Source organism: Malaclemys terrapin, chromosome 18, assembly GCF_027887155.1.
Source record: "Malaclemys terrapin pileata isolate rMalTer1 chromosome 18, rMalTer1.hap1, whole genome shotgun sequence".
NCBI lineage: Eukaryota > Metazoa > Chordata > Testudines > Emydidae > Malaclemys > Malaclemys terrapin.
This window is the reverse complement of record NC_071522.1, coordinates 16,800,422-16,821,237: the sequence shown is the minus strand read 5'-3', so window position 1 is coordinate 16,821,237 and position 20,816 is coordinate 16,800,422. Positions and strand designations below refer to the sequence as shown.

General features: G+C 45.6%; 1 protein-coding gene across 1 annotated transcript in view; it reads left to right on the top strand.

The window, feature by feature from the left end:
• SPNS2 (SPNS lysolipid transporter 2, sphingosine-1-phosphate) overlaps positions 1-20,816 on the top strand; it is a 158,440-nt gene that overhangs the window by 117,605 nt on the left and 20,019 nt on the right. Inside the window, exons 10-11 of the mRNA XM_054008563.1 lie at positions 4,767-4,865; positions 16,111-16,274. Coding sequence (XP_053864538.1) covers positions 4,767-4,865; positions 16,111-16,274 — 263 coding nt within the window. The remainder of the gene's footprint in view (positions 1-4,766; positions 4,866-16,110; positions 16,275-20,816) is intronic.

Genomic DNA, 20,816 nt, shown 5'->3' with positions numbered 1-20,816 from the left:
TCAGAGTTTTATGGCAGTGTGACTCCCTATGAGGTTATTCCTCACTGACACAAATGTGAGTAAGTGAAGAGTCAGGTCCAGTTTTTCTACACATTAAGGCCCTAATTCAACAAAGAACTTAAGCTTGAAGCTAAGCACGTGCTTAAAGGCCTTGGTGAATACTGATGAAAGTTGAGCACATTAATTCTTTGTGTTATGGTAGCACCTGGGAGCCCTAGCCAGGGACCAGGACCCCATTGTGTTAGGTGCTGTACAGACCCAGAACAAATGCCTATGTATGTCTGTCTAAGGTACTTTTATAGTCCCCATCACTGTAGTACCTGAGCACCTCACAATCTATTGTATTTACCCTCCCACGCTCTTGTGAGGCAGGGCAGTGCTGTTATCCATCCCCATTTTACAGACGGGGACCTGAGGCACAGAGAGACTAATTGACTTGCCCAGGTCATACAGGAAGCCTGTGGTAGAGCAGGGATTCGAATCTAGGTCTCCAAGGTCCCCAGCTAGTTCCCTAATCACTGGACCATCCTTATCCTTCCTCTAAATGTTTTGTGTTAAACCAGGGGCTAAGGGCATGATCCTGCTTCCTCTTTAACCCCTTTAAAATTTGCATTGATTTCAATGGGAGTGTAGGATCCTGTAGCATTTGAATAGATTTTCAGGTGTCTGCACTCTGCCTTGTATGACTGGATCTTACATTGTTTGTTTTTTGCAGAGACACTGCTGTAGTCCCAAGCATTGTCTCAGGGCAAACCAAACCAAACCAAAACAAAACCCTCACAACAACAAATTAACTTTGAAATATTTCTAAGATCCCGTTTAAAAGCAAAACAAAAAACAAACACACACAAAAACCCACCCTAAGTGAAGCATAGGAAAGAGAACATAAAATAACATCAACAATGATTTTTAATAATACTTTTTAATTGACATAGACTTTTAAGCCACTCTTGCAGTTGGCTATTTAGACAAATGAACTGTCTGTAATATACAATAATGTCCCTGCTTAATACATTATGAGTGGGAGGATGAACTTAAGAGCATTATACAAATAAATGTGAACATCCATGCGGATCAATACTAGCCCATAAATTGAAGAAATGGTCTGACATGCGTTTATATTACACGTGGGTCTTGAAAGGATATGTAGTCAGACAGGAAGTGAGAGCCAAGATTATAGAACCATGTTTTATCAGACAGCTTTATAACCGTCCTAGCCAGCAGAGAGGTGTGTAAATGCTCCAGGGGGGATTCACTTTGAACAACACCCAATAGAAATTAATTGGCAATATATTTATTTGGAGGACTAGTAACAGCACTTTGCAGGTCTGTGGTGCCTGCAGTCTGAGGCTCTCCAAGCATTTAGCAAATATTAAGGACATGAGACTCCCGACACCCCGGTGACATACATAAATCTTGTTATCCTGTTTGTGCAGATGGAAAACCTGGGTCACAGAGATGAAGGGTAGTTTCCAAAAGCTCTCGGGGTTGGCCGAACTTGGCTCCCATTGAAGTCAATGAGAATTGTATCCTGACTTCAGTGGGAGCAGAATTAGGCCAACAGCGATGGCTTTTGGAAATCTCACCCTAAGTGACTTAGCCAAGGTCACCCAAGGTTTGCAAATCTCATGACTGCTTATGGGGCCCGATCCTGCAGTTTGCTAAGCAGCTTCATAGACTTTGCAGGATCAGGTTCCAAGGTTATGTTTGCTTATTATCTTAATATTTAAATGTTAGTTCTTGCTAGCTAGCTCCATGCCGTTGCCACACTTCCATTGCTGTGGATTTATCTGTGCTCCCAGCTCCCTGGTTGGTGTCTGTCCTGCAAAAGGCCCTCATGAATTGGATTTGATAAACAGTCAGTGCTGCAGGATGGATTGTGCTTTGTTGTCTGAGATTCCAAAAGGCTGATATTTATTCCAAATGCAGATTTGCACAAAACAAGCCTTATTCTCAGCACCATCATCTAGAAGTTATGTCTTTGACATGAGAGCCCTAAATTGGAAGGATATTTTGTCCTTTTGCTATGAGGTATTAACAGTTAAACTGAGTAAGGACAGGGCACATGTCTGGGAAAACCAGTTCTACGAGCTCCACTAGGGGAATACGTCAGTAATAAAACCACAGCCTTTCTGAGCCTCTATTTAAAGAGGCGAGGCTCGCCCCAGAGCAGCTTCATCAGCCTCCCTGGACATCCTGTGTGATGTGTGCCACCCAACCTGGAGTCAGGGAGATGAGCCAGGACAATCCCACACTCTTCCTCTTGGCTGGTGTGACTGTTCCACCTCCAGCTTCCGCTGGGACGTTCTAACTAACCAGCCTATGCATGGTTTGAATTTAGCTCTATTTTAATACCGAAATCCCAGTTCAGATCTTTAATTTACTGCTATCCTCCCTAGGACAGTAGCTAAGGTCTCTTACCAGCTATTTCTGCTCTGTCAAAATAAAATATCCTTTAAGCAGGAATAACTGTTTTCCCCCCAACAGTATTTAAGGGAGGAGAAACAATCTCATGTTTCATTTGGTTGCTGTGTTGTATTTCTGTCACTAGGATTTCAAGCTAGACACGTAAATGTATTTGGCATTATAAAGTCTGGTCTCAGCCATCAATAATTTCATTAGTTCATTAGCTTAAAATCTTAGTGGAAGTTATATTGCTATTTGCAATGCTATGTTTTTTTTAAAGGAACAATTAATGGTCAAAACCCAGTTAACCAAGACAAAAAGCTGCATTTGTCCCAAATAGCATTAATTTACTGCTACTCATTTATCAATAGTAAATTCTAATGCCTTTAAATTGTTCTTTTTCTGGAAAAGGATGGCTTTATGGCTAAAGCATAGGATTGTGAGTCAGAAGAGCTGGGTTTCATTCACCTGCTGTTTATAACAAATATAACGAATATTTTTTACTGTTTTTAGCTGAATACCCCTCCTCTGTTCAGATCTGACCCCTCCAGGGTAGAATGTGATTGTACCTTCTCAAAGTCACTCTTACAGCAGTTCCCTGTAGCTTCTGTGCAAACTGGGTGAGGGCGGGTGAGCTGAAGTTCACCTACTGTTCACCAGCCCAGGAAGTTCCTTGCACTCTGTGTCGTCATCTGGGTGTGGGGTACTGTGTGGCAGCCATGACTCCTGGCTTCTGTTTCTTGCTGTGCCATTGATTCACTGTGTGACCTATCGGATGACCTTGTGCCTTGGTTTACCTACCTGTAAAATAGGGATAACGCTCCTTTCTGTCATGGGAGTTCAGTGAGGCTCAGTGTTTGTTTGTTTGACTCCTGGCATGAAAGGCGCTATGGAAGGGCTGTGTGTTAGCATTGTGACCAGGATGTTGCGTGGGGGCTGATGTAGCTTTGCGTTCTTTTGGTGGAGTGCTGCTGCACCTCAGGGGTGTAACAACGTCTAAGTAGCATGCTGCATCAAGTGCACACTGGTTATGTTTGCAGCACCATCATAGCCGGGATGAAAGAACCCCCACAGGTGTTCCTGAGGAGCAGGGGCAAAATCACAAGAAATGGGGTAAAATTTTCCCAAGTGCCCAAGTCCCGTATTACCCATCATTCCTGAAGTGATATATGCACGTTCAAACATGTCCTTCACGGAGCCTGTTTGCTGTAGGCTCTGCTCCATTATGGGGCCTTTAAAAGTTTTTAAAGTCATGTGATTAACCCTTTGCACACCAGAGAGACAGTGATTGCATCTTCCTACCTTAGGAGGAAATTCTGCTTTATTGAAACAAAGCTGCCCCGTTCCGTCTGAGAGAGAGGCATGTTACTGTGGAGCAATTAGCTCCCTAAACCCCAGGATAAATAAATTAGTGAAACTGAGGCAAAGTCATTCCTGGTATAACTCCATTATGGGGTTACATCAGGGCTAGAGTGGCACATCCGCAAATACACCATACTCGGAAAGGGTTCAGAAAAGAGCTACAAGAATGATTTGAGGTCTAGAAAAACAGTGGCTGATAGTAAATGGCTGAAGCTCAGTCTGTTTCGTTTATCAAAGAGAAGGTTAAAAGATCTACAAGAATCTACATAGGAAGAGATTTCTGGTAGGACAGACCGCTTTCATCCAGCAGCAAAAGGACAACTAGATCCAGTGCTTGGAAGAGCCTCCCCAAGCTTTGGGTGTGTTTCCTCAAGCGTTATGGGATCAAGGCCACCATTGAGTCTGGTGCCGACATAACGGGGTCTCTTCCTCGATAAGGAAGGTCCATGTTGGCCCTACAAAAAGCAGCTGCTGATTGTTTTTGGGGGGAGGCAGGGGCATGTGGCTTGACCCCATTCTGCTGCATGGGTGAAACCCTGGAAAACTCATGCCCCCTCCTTTGCATTCTCCTCCTACGGCATAAAAGGCTCCAGTGCCGTGGGGCAAGTTAGAGGGAGGTCGGATTTGAGGAGTCGGCATGGGGTGCACACCTTGGAGCCCACTTGTTAGCCACCTTTGTGCTTATGATATTGTTGAGAGCAGGAGCAGGTCAGACGGGACAGAGAGCCTCCTTTGTTAACCATCTGCAGACTGGCGCACTAGAATTGCGGTGGTGATAGCAAAGCGCCAAAGCGGCCTGGGCCGCCCGCAGGACAGCTTTGAGTATGGAGCTGGACACGGCTGCCACTGAAAGCCAGGGGGTTGTTTTTCCCATTCGCTCCGACGACACAAGCACTCAGCCTGGATCTGCAGTTGGAAAGAAACCCAGGCACACAGAGACGGTTCGCAGGTTATTTATTTCCCTTCCCTTGTGTTCCCCCCCCCCTCCTCCCTTGCAGTATGTGGTTATCCCGACACGACGCGCGACTGCAGTGGCCTTGCAGAGCTTCACTTCGCACCTACTGGGAGATGCTGGCAGCCCCTACCTGATTGGATTCGTAAGTGCACGCTGTGGGTTTGAGCCGGGGGTGTGTGTGTGTGTGTGTGTATGTGTGTGTGTGTGCACATTTAGTGCTGATAACAGGTGCCACATTAAACCACCTTATGCTTATCCGCAGAACAGGAACCACGCGGTCAGCAGCATTGCAAGCTTACATGTGGCCAATCCTGGCCTGGTGGCACCATTTCTGGGAGGGTTGTTCGAACTCGAAGTCCATCCCAGTGCAAGGAATCTGTAAAGGGCCCATCACCCTGTCTAGGCAAATGCCAACAAGGGGGGAGGAAACCAAGCAGTGGTTTCTCTGATGTGGACATGAGTCCACTAGAAATTAGACACTGTGTGTGTGTCGTCTATTTTTTTTTTTTAACTAAATATTTAGTCTCATTAGCCAAAATCTCTGGGAAGGTGGGGCTATGGTAGTGCCAGCACTCTGATCGGGTGGTATTTTAGTCACTCTCATAGGAGTAAGTGATTAGACAAATACAACCACCCACACTGCCTTGCATCTTTTATTATGGTTTATTATTTATTTATATGACGGTAGCACTTAGGACTCTCAGTCATGGGCCAGGACCTCATTGTGCTAGGTGCTGTACAAGTAGAGAACAAAAAGAAAGAATCTGAAAATTTTCCCCATTGAAAATGTAAGGCCTAAGAAGCTTCACGAAAAGAAACGTTTCTGAGTATATTGGTCCAAATTCTCAGCTACTACAACTCCACTGTCTTAAGTGCAGCTATGTCATCAGAGACTTGCTCATCAAGGAGGCTTTCGATCCGAAGTGGAAAAGCCGCTCTGTTTATTATAAGGCTGGATGCTATTTCTGGGAGTGGGTGTTGGAATTAGTTCTAGAATGTCTCTCTATGAAGAACTCAGGCCTTCGTGGCCTTGCAGGCACTCACTTGTGTCAACATATTGTTCCCGTCGTAGTTCAGCTGTGTGTAAAATAAAATATTCTATTGATTTTAAAGCCCTCTTATGATACATATAAGACACTTAGCGGCTATGGCCTAGCGTGCTCGAGTGATCTTTTGTTTTCATGTGCGCTAAGTTGTTTGCTGGGGTCAGAATTGGTTGTTTGTTTAATCTATTCTGGTTCCAAACCTTGAGACCATAGGAGATGGGACATTTGGTAATTATGTTCCTTGTTTGTGGTTTCGTATTATCATCCAACTTGCCCAGTGCGTTAAACTAACTGGCCACAAGTCCGTGTGTGGCTGTTTTTCACGGCTTTTAAAATATTGATAATGTTCATTCAGCTTTTTTGTGGTAAAAGGCCCCGTGACTCTGTTATGAAGATGCTGTGCGAATGTGTTCGCTTAGAGAAGTGGCTGTAATTCACGTAAGAGGTTTTTACTACTTGCCTAGCACCAGGACCAATTACTGTAAGTTGGTGCTGGCGGATGAATCGCAAGCAGTGGAAGGCACCATTACACTTTCACTTTGGGTGAGAGAGTTTCTGTTACTCGATGGCTATAATTGTCTTTTTAAAGAGCTTTGCAATAACTTGCAGATTTGACATCAGTCCTGTTGAACAACATAGGGACACCCTGTGCTCTGGTCAGCCCCAGGGAAGCCAACGAGGTTTCCCCCTTGTATAGCACTTTGCAGCCGAAGCACTCTGAAGCACTTTGCAAAGGTGTGATCCCCATTCTACAGATGGGATGACAAAGTGAGGCACAGAGCAGTTAACTGGCTTGTCCAAAAGCCCCCAGTGGTAGCGTCTGGCATAAAACACAAGCCTCCCAACTCTGGTTCCTGTGCTAGGCTGCATTGTTGCAAACCTAGTAAAGTTGCCTGGGTGTTAATGGAGAGTAGTATTTGGTACATAGTTAACTCCTCCTGTGCCAGAGCATGGCAGCGTATTTCCCCAAGCTGCCTTTTTTCTTAGTTCTAACCAGCCATATCTCTGCTGCTTTCTATAGATATATTATTGGGATGAATAAGTGCTTCTGGGTGTGTGTTTATATGCCTGTTTTCACTGGTGTGGATTTACAGTATTTCCATACATGAAAGGCAGTGTTCCTTGGTATACTGACATATTCCTTCGATTCAGGAAAAGCCAGCGTGGCCAGACAGCTTTCTTTGGTGTCCGTTTCAAGGCTGTGTTTTGGCACTCTTCTCACACTCTTAGTGCTGTCAGTCACTTCCTATCTGAGCACAACCAGTGCTTTCCTCCTTCACCCTCACTTCTGCTTCCAGGCCTGGCCGTGACGGCGACCAGGGGTTTGTGCCAGGCTCTTGCCTTTGATCTGCGAGAGACGTTTCATGTACTGACACAAGCTGTCTGCACTGCTCATGCATTGTCGCCGCCTCTGCGTACCTCGTAGCTGTATAGAAATCCTCCCCAGCGGAGGCCCCCACCCGCGTGAGGGGTTGAAACTCGACCATATCCGTCAGTTATCTGAGGCTTGAGGAGTAGGTGTTGGGAGTGCCAGAGATCCAGCTTGACCAGGTGCTCAGATCCCTCCACAGCACTTTCCATCAGCCAGACTTGTCTCCCGCACTGAGCTGGTGGTGATACCTCACTGTCTGTCACGCTGATCTGCCACTTCCAGATCACCCCTGGGGGTTCTAGTGGATGGCGCACCGGACTGGGACTCAGGAAACCTGGGTTCTATTCCTGACTCTGCCCCTAGCCTGCTGGGTGATCTTTGGCTAGTCACTTGCTCTCTCTGTGCCTCTGTTTCCTATCTGTAAAATGGGGATAATGATACGACAACCTTTGTAAAATGCTTTGAGATCTACCATAAACACACTATATAAGAGCACCGACCTAAGTGCTGATGTGGACAGCGATAAGCTCTCCCACCGACATTCACTCACAAAGGTGGTTTTTTTATGCCAACGGGAGACCTCTCTCCCGTCAGCATCGAGCGTCTTACCAGACACGCTACAGCAGTGCAGCTGCACTGATGTAGCAGTTCTAGTGTAGAGTAGCCCTTATTTTCTTCATTCTCAGTCAGCCAGGCTCCTGCCTCCATTCAGCACGTGCTCCGCCATCTATTTCTTTTCAGAACACAGTCTGCAACTCAGGGAGCAGTTCTGTCGATCAATTTTGTTTTGCATGTAATTAAGCCTTAAGGACTGCTCTTGTGCACTCATAATGAGGCTCTTTGAACCCATTAACGATCAAAGATTAACAGTCTCTCTCCACCACTGTCCGTGCATTGGTTTCTGTGTAAATCTTTCAAGTTTTTCTTTGGTGATTTACATTCTCCTTTCGTTTGTGCTTTCTTGGGCTGGGATGGACACTCAGCCAACACTTGTTATTGCGACCAGATGATCTTTTACTCTGACTGAGTCCTCAGATATTTGGATAGCGTATTCTTCATTGTCAATTGCTTCCTCTACAGATCCTTTTCCTCCATCACATTGTTGGCTGTACATCTGATGCACTTCTTGAGTGATAGTCACTACTCTGTGCGTTGCCAGGAGCATTCTTGTTTGGATGTCATTTTTTTTCTTCTCCTCTTGATTCCACGTGTTCAGTCCAGCAGTGTGCTATACTACTGGTATGACCCACATATTAATGACTTGGATAAGATTCTTCGAGTTTTGTCCGTAGAGTAATTCTTATTTGTCTTTAATATTCTTTCCTCACGTCTTCTTTGACTTCCTTATGTTGTAACTCCAACAATTCCCTGATTCCAAGGTATTTGTAGGGGGCATGCTGAGAGATAGCTTGGATAGTACCTTCGTTAACGTATATGCCACCTGAGTGTACCAATTTACCCCTCTTTTGAGACGCCAACACACGTTGAGCCAACCCAACCCATAGCTTTAGATCGTCCCCAAACCTTCCTACGTGTCACCCATCTCTGCGTCTCCTTTTGTGATCCATCATCTGTGTATAACAAATGGGTAATCAGTGGTGGTTCTTGTTGATATGAGAACCACAATTGATCTTGCGGAGCGCCCATGTCAGCAGCAGCATTGCTGCTGCAAAGAGCCTGGGTGATCAGGAATCCCCTTGAAAGATTCCTCTTTTAATTTGGAGACCCACAAGAGCCATTTTTATTGTTCCTGTTGTTGTTAAAGTGACTTCAAACCAACGCATCCTTTAGACAGTGTGTGACCTCCCCCCTGTGCATCCTCAGAGTGGGCACTGGACCTCACAATCCCACTGCTGTAGACACAATCCCTCATGTAGACTGTTGGAACAGCTCCCTGTAGCGTGAATGGGTGCTCCTACTGCTGACTTCACTTGAGTCCCTGTGCTCTGCCCAGCCTCTTCCCTCTGGGACCCAGGGGAGTGTTCATTTTCAAGACAGGAGTTTTGTTTATCTGGCAGGCAGATGACTGCAGTGTCTGAAGAAGGCTCATTGCCCTTTTGACCCATCTTGACCCAGAACAGAGGACTGCAGTGACTAGAATGTAGGTGACCTCGTAATCAAGTGTAGGCAAGTCTGAGCTGTTCTGTTATTCTAAAAGAGCTTTGTGTGGCTCTGAATAGTTCCTGGAAAAACTTTAGCCATAAACCTGTCACTTCTCACCACCCACCCCTGTCCCAACTCCATTATTTGAGTGGGCTGATAACATAGATCTAATGAGCTACTTAAATAGCAAGAATGCTAATGACTTTCTTTTAACAAGTAGTTAACAGAACAATGTTAATTATGGCTGGTGCTGAGTTGCACAAATATAGAGTAGCACTAGATCGGCAACATAGCTAGGGAGAATCAGAATAAATGCAGCATTTGGGATTCTACTTTAATGAAAATTATAATTGCAGCTGTAGGTTTCTCAGGCTTTTTGGCCTGGTTTGAAGTGGCCTCACTGCAGATTCATTTTTGAAGAGCTGTCTGGGTTCATAGCCATGCACATGAATATTCTTAAATACAGGTGGAAAGTCACTTTGTGGCAGAACTATGTATACACGAGGTCTAGAGAACTATTTTGGGGCTTATCTACACATGAAAATTTAATCTGGAACAGGACAGGGTATGAATTTAAAGCAGATTAACTCCATGTGTGAATGCTCTGATTCTTGGATAAATGCTTGTTATTCCAGAATAGCTGTTTCTGATTAACTCCCTCTGTGGATGCTCTTATTCTGGAACAAAAGTGCCTAATTCCAAATTAATTTAATCCGCTGTGAAAGAGAATTATTCTGGAATTACATTCACACCCTGCTTTAATCTTTAAATTCATACTTTATCTTAATCTGAATTAATTTCCCAGTGTAGAAAAACCCTAAACGTGCCCTATTTCAGATTAGCTTAATCCACTGTATAAAACTGATTGGGAATAGACCAGCTTTATTCCAGAATAAGAACATTCCCACCTGGAGTTAATCAGGAATTATTCCAGAATAACTTCTCATCGAGACCCACCCTTGATGTAAAATCCTAGTGGAGTCAAAGCACAGCCAGTTCTTATCTCAGAATTAACACTTTACACCTGAGATTTGCCTTTACTAACTCCATGGAAATAAAAACTACAGTGTCTCGTCTCCCCCAGGATTGCTGTCTCGATGTACAAACACACCTTTATTTTGCAGTGAAGACCGCCATTAACAAACAAGAGACTTAGGTCAGCTTATCTGTGTCTTTCCGGGGTGTGAATTTTCAACACTCATGAGTGAGGTTGCTAGGTTGACCTATATTTTAGGAGTAGCCCAGGCCTGAGAGGAGTAGTGCAGTAGTTTCCAAATTGTGCTTTCCAGAGCACTTGCTAGTGATCTGCAGAGAGCTGGCTGCTCACCTGGTGCTGGCTGGCATCCTTGTTTCCATCTGAAAGCACCAGAACTGATGGGAGGAGAGGTGAAATGAAGAACAGAAGTACAGCGGGAGAGGAACTTGAATCCAAAAAGGACCGAACACTTACCATGCTCAAACAGCTAAAAACCCTTCCCAATATCACTTCTCTGTGTGAGCCATTCCTGTCGCGACGAGAGAGAGGTCGTGAGATTACGAGTGGAGGGGAGACATTTGCCAGACAATTTCTCTGTTAAGATGTGGCCCACAGTCTGCAGAAGCTCTGAAACATCCCCTGCACTAGGACACTTTCCAGTTCGTGTCGGAAGGGCAGTGCATTTTGTGGGTTTTCTTGCTAGCAGAGTGGAGTTGAGTTTATAGTGATTTCTGCTTATAATGATGTATCGGATGCTACTTCCTGAATGCCATTTCCTATTGAGGGCTGATGTATTTGCCATTAGCTTGTACTGATTAGTAATGGGTTGCTTTGTTCTTAAAGATCAGATCAGAAGGAATTTTTCTGATTTTCTTTGATCTTGTCACCCCATCGTATATTCCTAAGGGCCACTCTGCTGCTGGTAAAAGAGGTGACGGGTTGGAAAGTACTGGATAGAGACAATTATAGCATGAGTTACCTGCCTTGGCATTCAAAATGTGCAGTAAAGTTCACTCTGCCCTTGCAAAATGTCAGTGTTTATTTGATGCCTGTCTGCCTGGGGGAATCACTGTATTGTGGCTTGGGATGTAACTATCACTTGGCCATGGGGATAGGTTCTCCCAAGGTGGTATAGAGAGGTGTAAAATACAGCTCTCTGCACAAGCCAGAGACCCTGTATTTCTGTTGGGGAGTGTTGCCCCCTCTTGCCCTCTTTCAGGGGTTCCACTCTGGGATGGCAACTGTACTTGCGCTGGGGGCTCTATTGGCTGTGCTGGGTCCCCTACCGGCCCGCATGGCAGAGGGGAAGTTGCCACCTCCCCCACAATGGGGAGCCTTCCCCCGAGTCTATGCTGACGGGTGAACAAGGGTATAAGGATTAAAGCAGGGCTGGCCTAAATGGATCCATCTAGCAGGATTCCTGCTGTACATCTGCCCAGAGAAGCAACGCTGGGATCTGTTTTCTACACGGTCAACTTTTCTGTGCAATAATATCCAGTTCAGGAATTCTCTGGCCCAGCTGCGCTCGGGGGCCTTTCTCACTAAGTCGTTTCCCTGCTTTGGGGACACTGCTTGCCAACTGGTCCCATTTGTGTTGCCCCCTTTTTTTCTGCCCATAAAATCAAACGGTCTGAGCTCTAACAGTCTGTAAGGAGTTAGATCCTTCACGTGAGTCGTCATTTGACTGGTCTCACTGGATTTGGCATTGCCTGCTCCAGCGATAGGTTGAATACTCTGCATCGACCACTGGCTGCTAAGGAGCTGTGGATGTTCAGTCCCACTGAGGCTCAAACCCTTTGTCCCCAGCATCATGCCACTTGTGCAGGAATTCCCCTTTTGTTCTGCAGGCAGCTCAGCTACTCTCTGGTATCCAAATGGGACTGGATTGAAACTGCAATTCCCAAAATGCACAGCTGCAGAATGCATGGGGTTGGCTTAGCTCTCGCACCAAGACTGGGGAAAGGCCAGTGTTAATGGGTGGTGGGTCAGTAAGAGAGGAACAGGTGTGGGGAGCCACCTTGGTATTTGTGTTAGTTAAAGACTATTTCAGTGTAACAAGCTACAGGAGCCTGGAATGTCATGTCATCTAGCAATGCCTAGTGGTTAGGAAATGCCTGTGGGAGGTGAAGTCCAGGTTCTAATCCTCTCGGCACTGCTGATTTGTCATGTGACTTGGACAAGCCGCCTGACCCTGTGGAGGATAATACCAGCCACCGTGGAAAAGGGCTCTGGGATTTTTAGGTGAAAGGTGCTTCTGAAGTGCAAAGCATTAATTGTTGCTATTACACATTGAGAGGGCTGCTTTGATGACAGTTGGGTATGCCAGGGAATAATAGCTACAAATTGAGGTCCCTGTCTCCTGGCCACACACAGGCACAGTTGCCAACTTTCATGCGGTAAATAAGCACCCCAACTTTCACAATAAGTCAAAAATCAAGCTAATCCCATTTCAAAACAAGCCAATCCCTAAGAACCCCAACACTCTGTGTGACTAGATCCCCCCGGCGTGTAGTCTGGGGCTGTGGTGGGCCCGCTGTGCACCCCAGACTCTCTCTCCCCCCCTTGCTCCTGCTTGCCGGGAGTCGATAATAAAAAAGAAACAACGAGCTACAAGCCAAAACTAGCCAACAAGCAACTCACAAGCCAATTAAGCCAAAAACAAGCCCAATTTCTGCGTTTTTTTCACAGGTTTGGCATGTCTGCACACAGGCTGCACTGGGTGGTCTAATTTCCTGACCATTTATGCTCTTTACATTTTTGCCTTGTAATTATGTTTTTTAAAAATGCTTCACAGACTAACAACCACTGCATTTGCTTTTCAGTCTAAGGACCAGTCTTTACAATAACCTCCCATATAACAGCTCTTCTGATTTCCTATCTGCAAACTAAGCATTGATCAGCTGAAACAAAACTCTCCTTTAGAGGATAGCAAAACCTCCCTCTGCTACATCCCAGACACTTAAATCTCTTCCTTTCTAGGACGGGGGACAGGAGTTTGGCTAAAGAGGCTTAGGCCTGGGCTACATCAAAAACATAGGCTGACCTAGTGACATTGCTCAGAGCTATGAAAAATTTCGCACCCTGTGCCACGTGTTAGGGTGACCTAACCCCCACTAGACATTGCTAGGTTGATGGAATAATTCTTCTATTGACCTAGCTTCCGCCTCTTGGAGAGGTGGATTAACTGCATCAATTGACGAACTCTTTCTGTCGGTGTAGGAAGCATCTGCACTATGGTGCTACAGTGGCACAGCTTGGACCGCTGTACTTGTGCCGCTGTAGTATAGACAAATCCTTAGATTTTGAACTTAAATCCTCTTTGTGGGTGCAGCTTTTTCACTTCTGGCAGATTTCCATTCCTAGGGAGAAACCCCTTTCCACTTCTGGGATGGCTTGGATACTAGAGTTACTGAAACATTTCCCCATCTACTTCTGGTAGCTCCCACCTTAAAGATGTTCCTCTTGCTGTTCTAAGCTGAGGCAGGTTTCATTATCAGCATCTGGCCGCATGCCCCTCTGTATATTTATTGGCATGTGCTTCTCTATAGTAGACCCCAATCTGAGTGGTGGTAGGAACAGTAAGACGTTGAGACCAGTGCTGCTGCTCCATTCATATAGAGGGTGTCTAACTACAAGACCTTTAGAGCACTTTGTGCGACAGTTTCAATGAAGTCCCCATATGTCTCATATTTCTATGACCTTTTGTTTTGAATTCTCTCATCTGCTGAGGTGCTTCTTATACCGGCTCTTACCTGCTGCCTCGCTACTTTCAGCTTCAGGGCTGTGAGTTGGGGATTCCCTCTGGGTATAGGATTTTCTCCCACTCGAATTAGTTGTATTTAAATTTCAAACTTAAATGTCACTTATTGCTGTTGGTTTGTGCTTTAAGCCAGCTGCTCTTGTCACAGAGGAACTTGCTTCATTAGGTGAAACTAGTTTTTTGGGGGGAAGAAGGAGGAGGGAATTCTCCTTGCACAACCTTTGACCTTTCCTAGAATTGAAATGTTGGGTTTTTTTTAAAGATTTGTATATGTTCAGATAGTTTGTTCAGACCAAAGAGTCTGATGGGTCTCAGTGCAGGCTTCAGCAGGGGTCTGCAGTACAAAAACCTTGCTGTATTTGGCATTAATGCAGTATCAGCAAAAAAATAAAACTACAGCCACAGATTGAATGGGCACTGAGATTTAAATACCCGTTTCCAGTGGATTATCGTTGTTACAGCTCTCGCCATGTTGGAAGCTGATTTGTTCACTAGATCATTGACCAGCTAATGCTAAGAGATGATTGATGTTTTGCCTATAGAAATAAGTTACTTAAAACTACATTTTAGCAACCAAACTTTCCAGAAGATTGGAATAAATAATGCCACTCTAAGTTGTATTTCTGGTACCCCTGATGCATGCACATTGTCATATAATTATGCCGTTTCATTGCTGAATGTTGTTAAGTGTTGAAAGCTAGAATGCCATTGCCTCAGTAACGCTGCTCAGTGCTTCTGTCCTTGGAGCTCCAGTGTTATTAGTACTAACAGCTGATAATTCAGCCTGCTAATTCAGCAGACATCAATGTTACTCAGAAAGAAAGACCCTAGGCATGGTTCAGTGACAAAGGTACTCAACCAGGTTTATTGCCCTCAAGGCATAGTCTTGGTGCCCTGGCTCTGTGGTTATAGGTACACTAACAAATGAGTACCCTGTGGCAAGGAATGTCTGAGTCAGCAGCAGAAATTTCTTCTGTCCCCTAGACTACACAAAGGGTTAGGGTGAGATACCCCGACATTTATAGACTGAGACAAACAACTGGGATAAACATCTTACATACCACTTTACATGTTTCATGACAGCTGTTTACCTTCCCTTGTTCCTGATATCTCAGACAAAACATCCCTATTCATTATTTGTCAAACCAACTTACCTTGTACTAAATTGGGATGTATCTGTACTAGATGGAATATATTTACATACATATCTAGTACCTAGTCAACTAGCAACAACTTTGCCAAGTTCATGTACCGGATGCTTATCTGCTTTAATACATGGCCTGACTTTGGTTCGTAGCCTCTGGTTCAGGCCTGAGAACTTGCACCAGGGCCAGTGCTCCAGGCTCGCGCGCGCTCTCTCTCCCCTACACTGAAGTCATTCCACTTCTTTGGTAGAAGGAGCCAGCTGCTTAGATTAGAAGCTGTTTGGGACAAGGCTCTTTATTCAGTGTTTGTGCAGCACCTCGCACAGTGCGTCCTTGTTCCATGACTGGGGCCCCCTAGGCACTACTTCAAGACAAATAATGGGCACACAAAATAACAGAAGGGGAGAGGATAGGGGTCCCTATTCACAGAAGTGTGCACAATGTCCATGAAAAGCTGATAGGACCATAGCTTTGACATTGTCTGAAAGCCCACTCCCCGACACACATCGAATTCCCTGCAACTTAACTCTGTATGGGTATCTGCTGCTGGAGGATAGATAATGGGTAGGTATAACCAGGAATCACTGCAGGGTCATGGTTTCCCATGCTGCATTGCAGACAATCACTAACAGCCTTGGTTAGCACATAGGTTAGCTATTCACTCATCCAAATGCCAAAGTGTGGGGGTGGGGGATAATGAGGCAGGCCAAGAGAGATAAGGAAAAGAGAGCTCTTAGCACATCCCTCTCTGCAAATGTCCCGAGCACTCCTGAGCAGAGAATAATGGTGTGCACAGAGGAGGTGTCTTAAAGCACACAGAAGAGACAAGATATTTAACAAACAGAACTTCCAAGCCCACATGCTCAGCAGGCAGTTGTTTAAGGAAATGTTCCCTCGCCTGTAACGATGATAAATCACTTTCTGCATCATGCCATGCCTGGAGTTGTGGGTAACGTTGTTGGGTTTTTTTGCCCCTCTCTTGTAGATCTCAGACCTGATACAACAAAGCACAAAGGAGTCCCCACTCTGGGAGTTCCTCAGCCTGGGCTACGCGCTCATGCTCTGCCCGTTTGTCGTCGTCCTCGGAGGGATGTTTTTCCTGGCCACGGCCCTCTTCTTTCTAAATGACCGCACCAAAGCTGAACAACAGTGAGTAGCCAGGCAACCAGGAATGGGGGAGGGAGGGGAGCATGTTATCTCATTCCACAGTTAGGTTTGGAGTGTTTCACCAAGCCCTTCCAGGTAAAGGATGCATCAGAGCACATGATGCCACAAAAGGCACTGGGAATTGGTTATGCTGGTTTTGCATCCTTTGTAAGTTTCTGCTTCCAGGAGTTCTCAACCGTGGGCTGCAACACTCTGGGGCTAGCACCTGATTTTAGACTGCAGTCTCCTTTTGATCTTTTATTGCGTGGGTGTGTCCAGGGGGCACTAGAATCCTGTCCACTTGGATTAAGATGGAGCATTGCATGCTGGGAGCTGTACTCTCCCAGGGCCACCTCTCCACATTAAAGCAGAGGATGAACGTGAGCCACATTGTGGTGCTCAGTGGTTAACTTTTAGCTCATGGCTACACAATTGGGCCATCGTCGCACTACTCGCTATGTGAAATAGTCAAAAGGAGCAATTGAGAAAATTAAAAACATTGTGTGGGGAGGGGGGGGGGGGGTGGAGGGGAGATAATACACATATATAAGTCCCGAGTTGTTATGTGAAAGATAGTTTTTCCTGGTTCCTAATTACAGCTTGTGTATAAAAAAAAAAAAAAAAAAAAAAAAAAAGGCTACGTGTTTTTCAGTAAAGAAACCGATTCAGATCACTTCACTGTTGGCAACTACAGTAACTCAGAAGACGCTTCCACATGACACACACAGTTTTTGGGTTAGTCTCTTTCTCGTAATCCTTGCACAAAAATACGACTCTCTGTGTATTATGTTCATGTTGAGAATACTGGCAGTGCTTGGGCCAGTGTTTGCCCGAGAGTGGCCTTTGTGTTGCTGTTGCTTAAGAAGGAGATGACGTTATTTGCCCTGACAGAGGCCCAATCTGCATTAAGGAACCTTGCAGTGGTGCAGCTACATTGAGGTAGATCCGTTGCCCGAATGCAGCCTACCTCGATACGGTTCAGGATGCTGCTGCCCTGGTGCCGGCTCCAGGGCAGCACATCTGCATTCGGGGCTGTGCCGGTGTAGTAACACTGCTGTTGTTACACCAGTTCAAATCTCCTCAATGCAGAGCGGTCCAGAGCCTTAACAGGGCCAAACGTATGTGTCTGTCTACAAGCCAGACCCAGGGGAGGGAGAAAAAACCCTGTTCTAGTTTTAAAAAGCCATGTGTCCCAGCATTATTGGATATGAGAAATCTAAGAGCAGAGTGAAGTGCTGGGAGTACCTCGCTTTGTGAATACATGTGAATGGCTAGAAGCACTTTCTGGCTCACAGACAGTTGATAACTGAGTATGGGCTGTGCCCATGGCCAGCTGGATCTCTGTGGTTCTGCCATTCCCTTTCCTTTTTATTAGTCCCTGGGGTTCATGGGCCCTTTGTGCTAGGTGCCGGGCAGACATGCAGTCAAAAGCTCACAATCTGGGTTACGTCAAGATGCACCAAGTGGATGAAACAGCTAGATGGGTGGGGAGAGAAGACAGGATGACAGTGAGCCAAGATGTCATACATTAAGCAAAGCTCTCTGCTGCTTAGCTCCGAGACCATTTTTTATGCGTCACCAATAATTGTGGGAAGGGACCTGTTTACAAGTTGTCTTCTAACCAGTGTGCAACCCGTTCCAAGTGGTAGCCTGGACAGGACCCTGTCATGTCCCTTGTAATTGAATTACAGCTTTGCACAGTCAGAGACTTTAACCTGGTTTTGGGGACGTGGTTTTGTCCATCCTGCACTGCCCCTTTTAGCGGTGTGTTACCCTGTCCCCGACTCTGTTAGCATCATAAAGCAGATGGTGCCTAACCGTGAGTCAACGTGGTAATCATTGTGGGGATGCAGTGAGGTGAACGGATGCTTCTGATACAGCAATAGGAACTCAGGCTGGCTTTCGTGGCCAGAGGGGCCAGAGAGTCCAGGGTGATAACTGGATTTAATAACAACATGTAACATTGCCATGTTATGAGTTTAAAGAAATCTCATTCTTCAGGGTGGTTGGCAGCAGTGTGAATCTTTGCTTGTGGACCCCATCTCTGTTGTGAGAGCAGCCAGTGGTGCTGAGCAACCGTCTCTGCACTTAGTTCAGTGTGATGCTTCGTCCTCAGCTGTGCACGTGAATAACTAGCACCTGCATTAGACGATGAGAGTGTGGGAGAAACCGCTGTCGGGCAATGGCGACTCTGAAGCACCAGCCCAGGCCAGACCCCTTTGTGGCTGGTGAATTCTCTGCCATGTCTGGCTAATGTTACGGTTCTGGAAGAGCCCTTATTTGGTCCACGAAAGGAGGGTGCTCCTCAGCTTGTATTGAAAATCCCCCGCTGTTAGTTGACCTTGTCTAGGTGCCAGTGTGCAGCGGCATATTTTACCCGATCCTTTTACAGCGCAGCCCTGCAGCATGCAAGATCCGTTGGCTGGGGTGACTTGATATATGGAAACCCAATCTTAAGGGACGGGAGCCCCCGAGTGTTCATTTCCCCAGAATAAACATAAATCACTTGTATCTCAATGGTTCTCTCCACCCTGAGCAGAGCCCTCCCGTATTCTGCTCACGTCCAGAGCCACCCTGTTTCCTTCCCCTTAGTCATTCCATTTAGCAAAGCAACAAACGCAGGCCTCCAACCTATTTTTATTTCTGTCTCCTCTTCAGCATCCTTCCCCTTTCCATTCTCTGTCTCACTCGCATCTGGTTGTGTATTACTGGTATTTGGCTGGCGCTCCTTCGTGTGCTGTTGCTGAGTGGCTCAGATAGAATGCAGATAGAACAGTTACTATAAATCATGACTGGTGAAGCAACTTCTCTGCTTTTCAGTCTGCTGGGTTTTTCAATATGCCCATTAATAGTTATTCCCTTGTTAAAAATACTCTACTGTCCTACAGTCACGCTCCAGGACGGTGTTGCTTACTGCAATGTTTTGGATCTTTACTGCGGAATACTACTGTATTTGTAATAAGTATTAGTAACCTTTGAGTTCTGATCCTCTGAGTCACCGCCAGGCCACACTATCTCTTCCCTCTTGCCATCTGGGGTGGGCATGCTGTCAGGGTTGTCAGCCTGTTCTTGATTTGCTCAGCACCATAGTTCCCCAGGCAGGTCCCACTGGAACGGGTGCATTTGTGGGGTGGGGGAGGAGCAGGGCTTGGGTGTGGCTGAATACATAGTGGTGATAAGAAGGCTGAGCGCCTTGGGATTAGGATCTCCAGATACCACCTGTATACGTGCTTCCTGGCTGGTGGAAACACAGTCTGTACATGGCATTATATATCTTTAGCTAGAATCGTTTCCTTGCCTGGCCGATCCCCACTTCCACCCACCCATTATAGGCTGGGCACAGAGCCCTGCTCTTTCAGCAATTCGTGTTCTCCTCTACCAAGGATCCTGCCGATCAGTCATCAGGACTCCCAAGTGTGCCCTGCCAAGTGAAATTGATTAACCTGCAGGAATCGAAAGCCCCAGTGTCATGCCAGAGATTAAACCCATTCATCACAGGTAGGGTCAGGTCAGAAGGGCTGGAGGTCACAGCCTGACTAATGAATAAATATGGGGGCCAAGAGGTGTAATTCTGTAGCCTGGAGTCCTCCTCTGCTGAGGGAGAAGGGAGAGATGGATCTGTCCTATCGCTAATTGCCAGGCTAAAAGACAGTTCAAGGTTTCTGGCTTGTGCTTGGGTATTTGCTTAGGAAAAATTTCCTCATCCAGGCAGCACAAGCTGTAAATAGAGCAACCTCCTCTGACCCCTTTTGAAAAGCTGCACTGCCGTTTCCGCCACACTTCCTTTTTAGAAGAGAGAATGTAAAAGATGAAACCTGTCAATCCCTCGCAGTGTCTTTATACTCCTCTTGTCACCACGGCAGCTCCTGGCCTACTTTGTGGATTACTTTTTTAGCATGTTAAATCCAGTTGATAAAGCTTTTTTCCCCCCACTGTAAAGACGAATCAGAAAATCTCATAAGAGCAATACAATGAGCCTTCTCCTTTCAAATGAGATTGTTCTCAAATACTGGGTCTTTCACATACATAACAGGGCCTTAGAAATATACCAACGGCAAGAGGTTTTCAGTAAATTTAGGAATGACACGAGGAGAACAATCTGGACATCATTAGTCCATAATGTAACCTAATTACTTTTGGTGTGTTTTCATATATACATAAAATATAAAAACCACCACCCCCAAAAGTGATTAGAGAGAGAGGGATGTCTATAGAGGTTTTGGCTACCTATAGTAATTAAAATTCTCTCAATCCTTTTTGTAAGAACAGGATTATTAGTTTTGGGCCTTGGCCACATTCAGACGTGGGTAGATACATTGTTCACCTGAAATTTCTCCTGTTGTTGCACTTGAATGAATACGATGTCACTTCCTGTTTTGTAGTGCCGCGGTGCACTGTTAAACAGCTGTTGTGTTGCTCTCTGGGGATGGCAGCAGGTTATCTGTGGGTGGACTGAGACTCCTAAAATATCCCTACCTAAGGTATAAAGGTGTTGTGGGCTTAATTCATGTACTTGAAGTCTGAGACTTTTTCAGTGGTGTATAC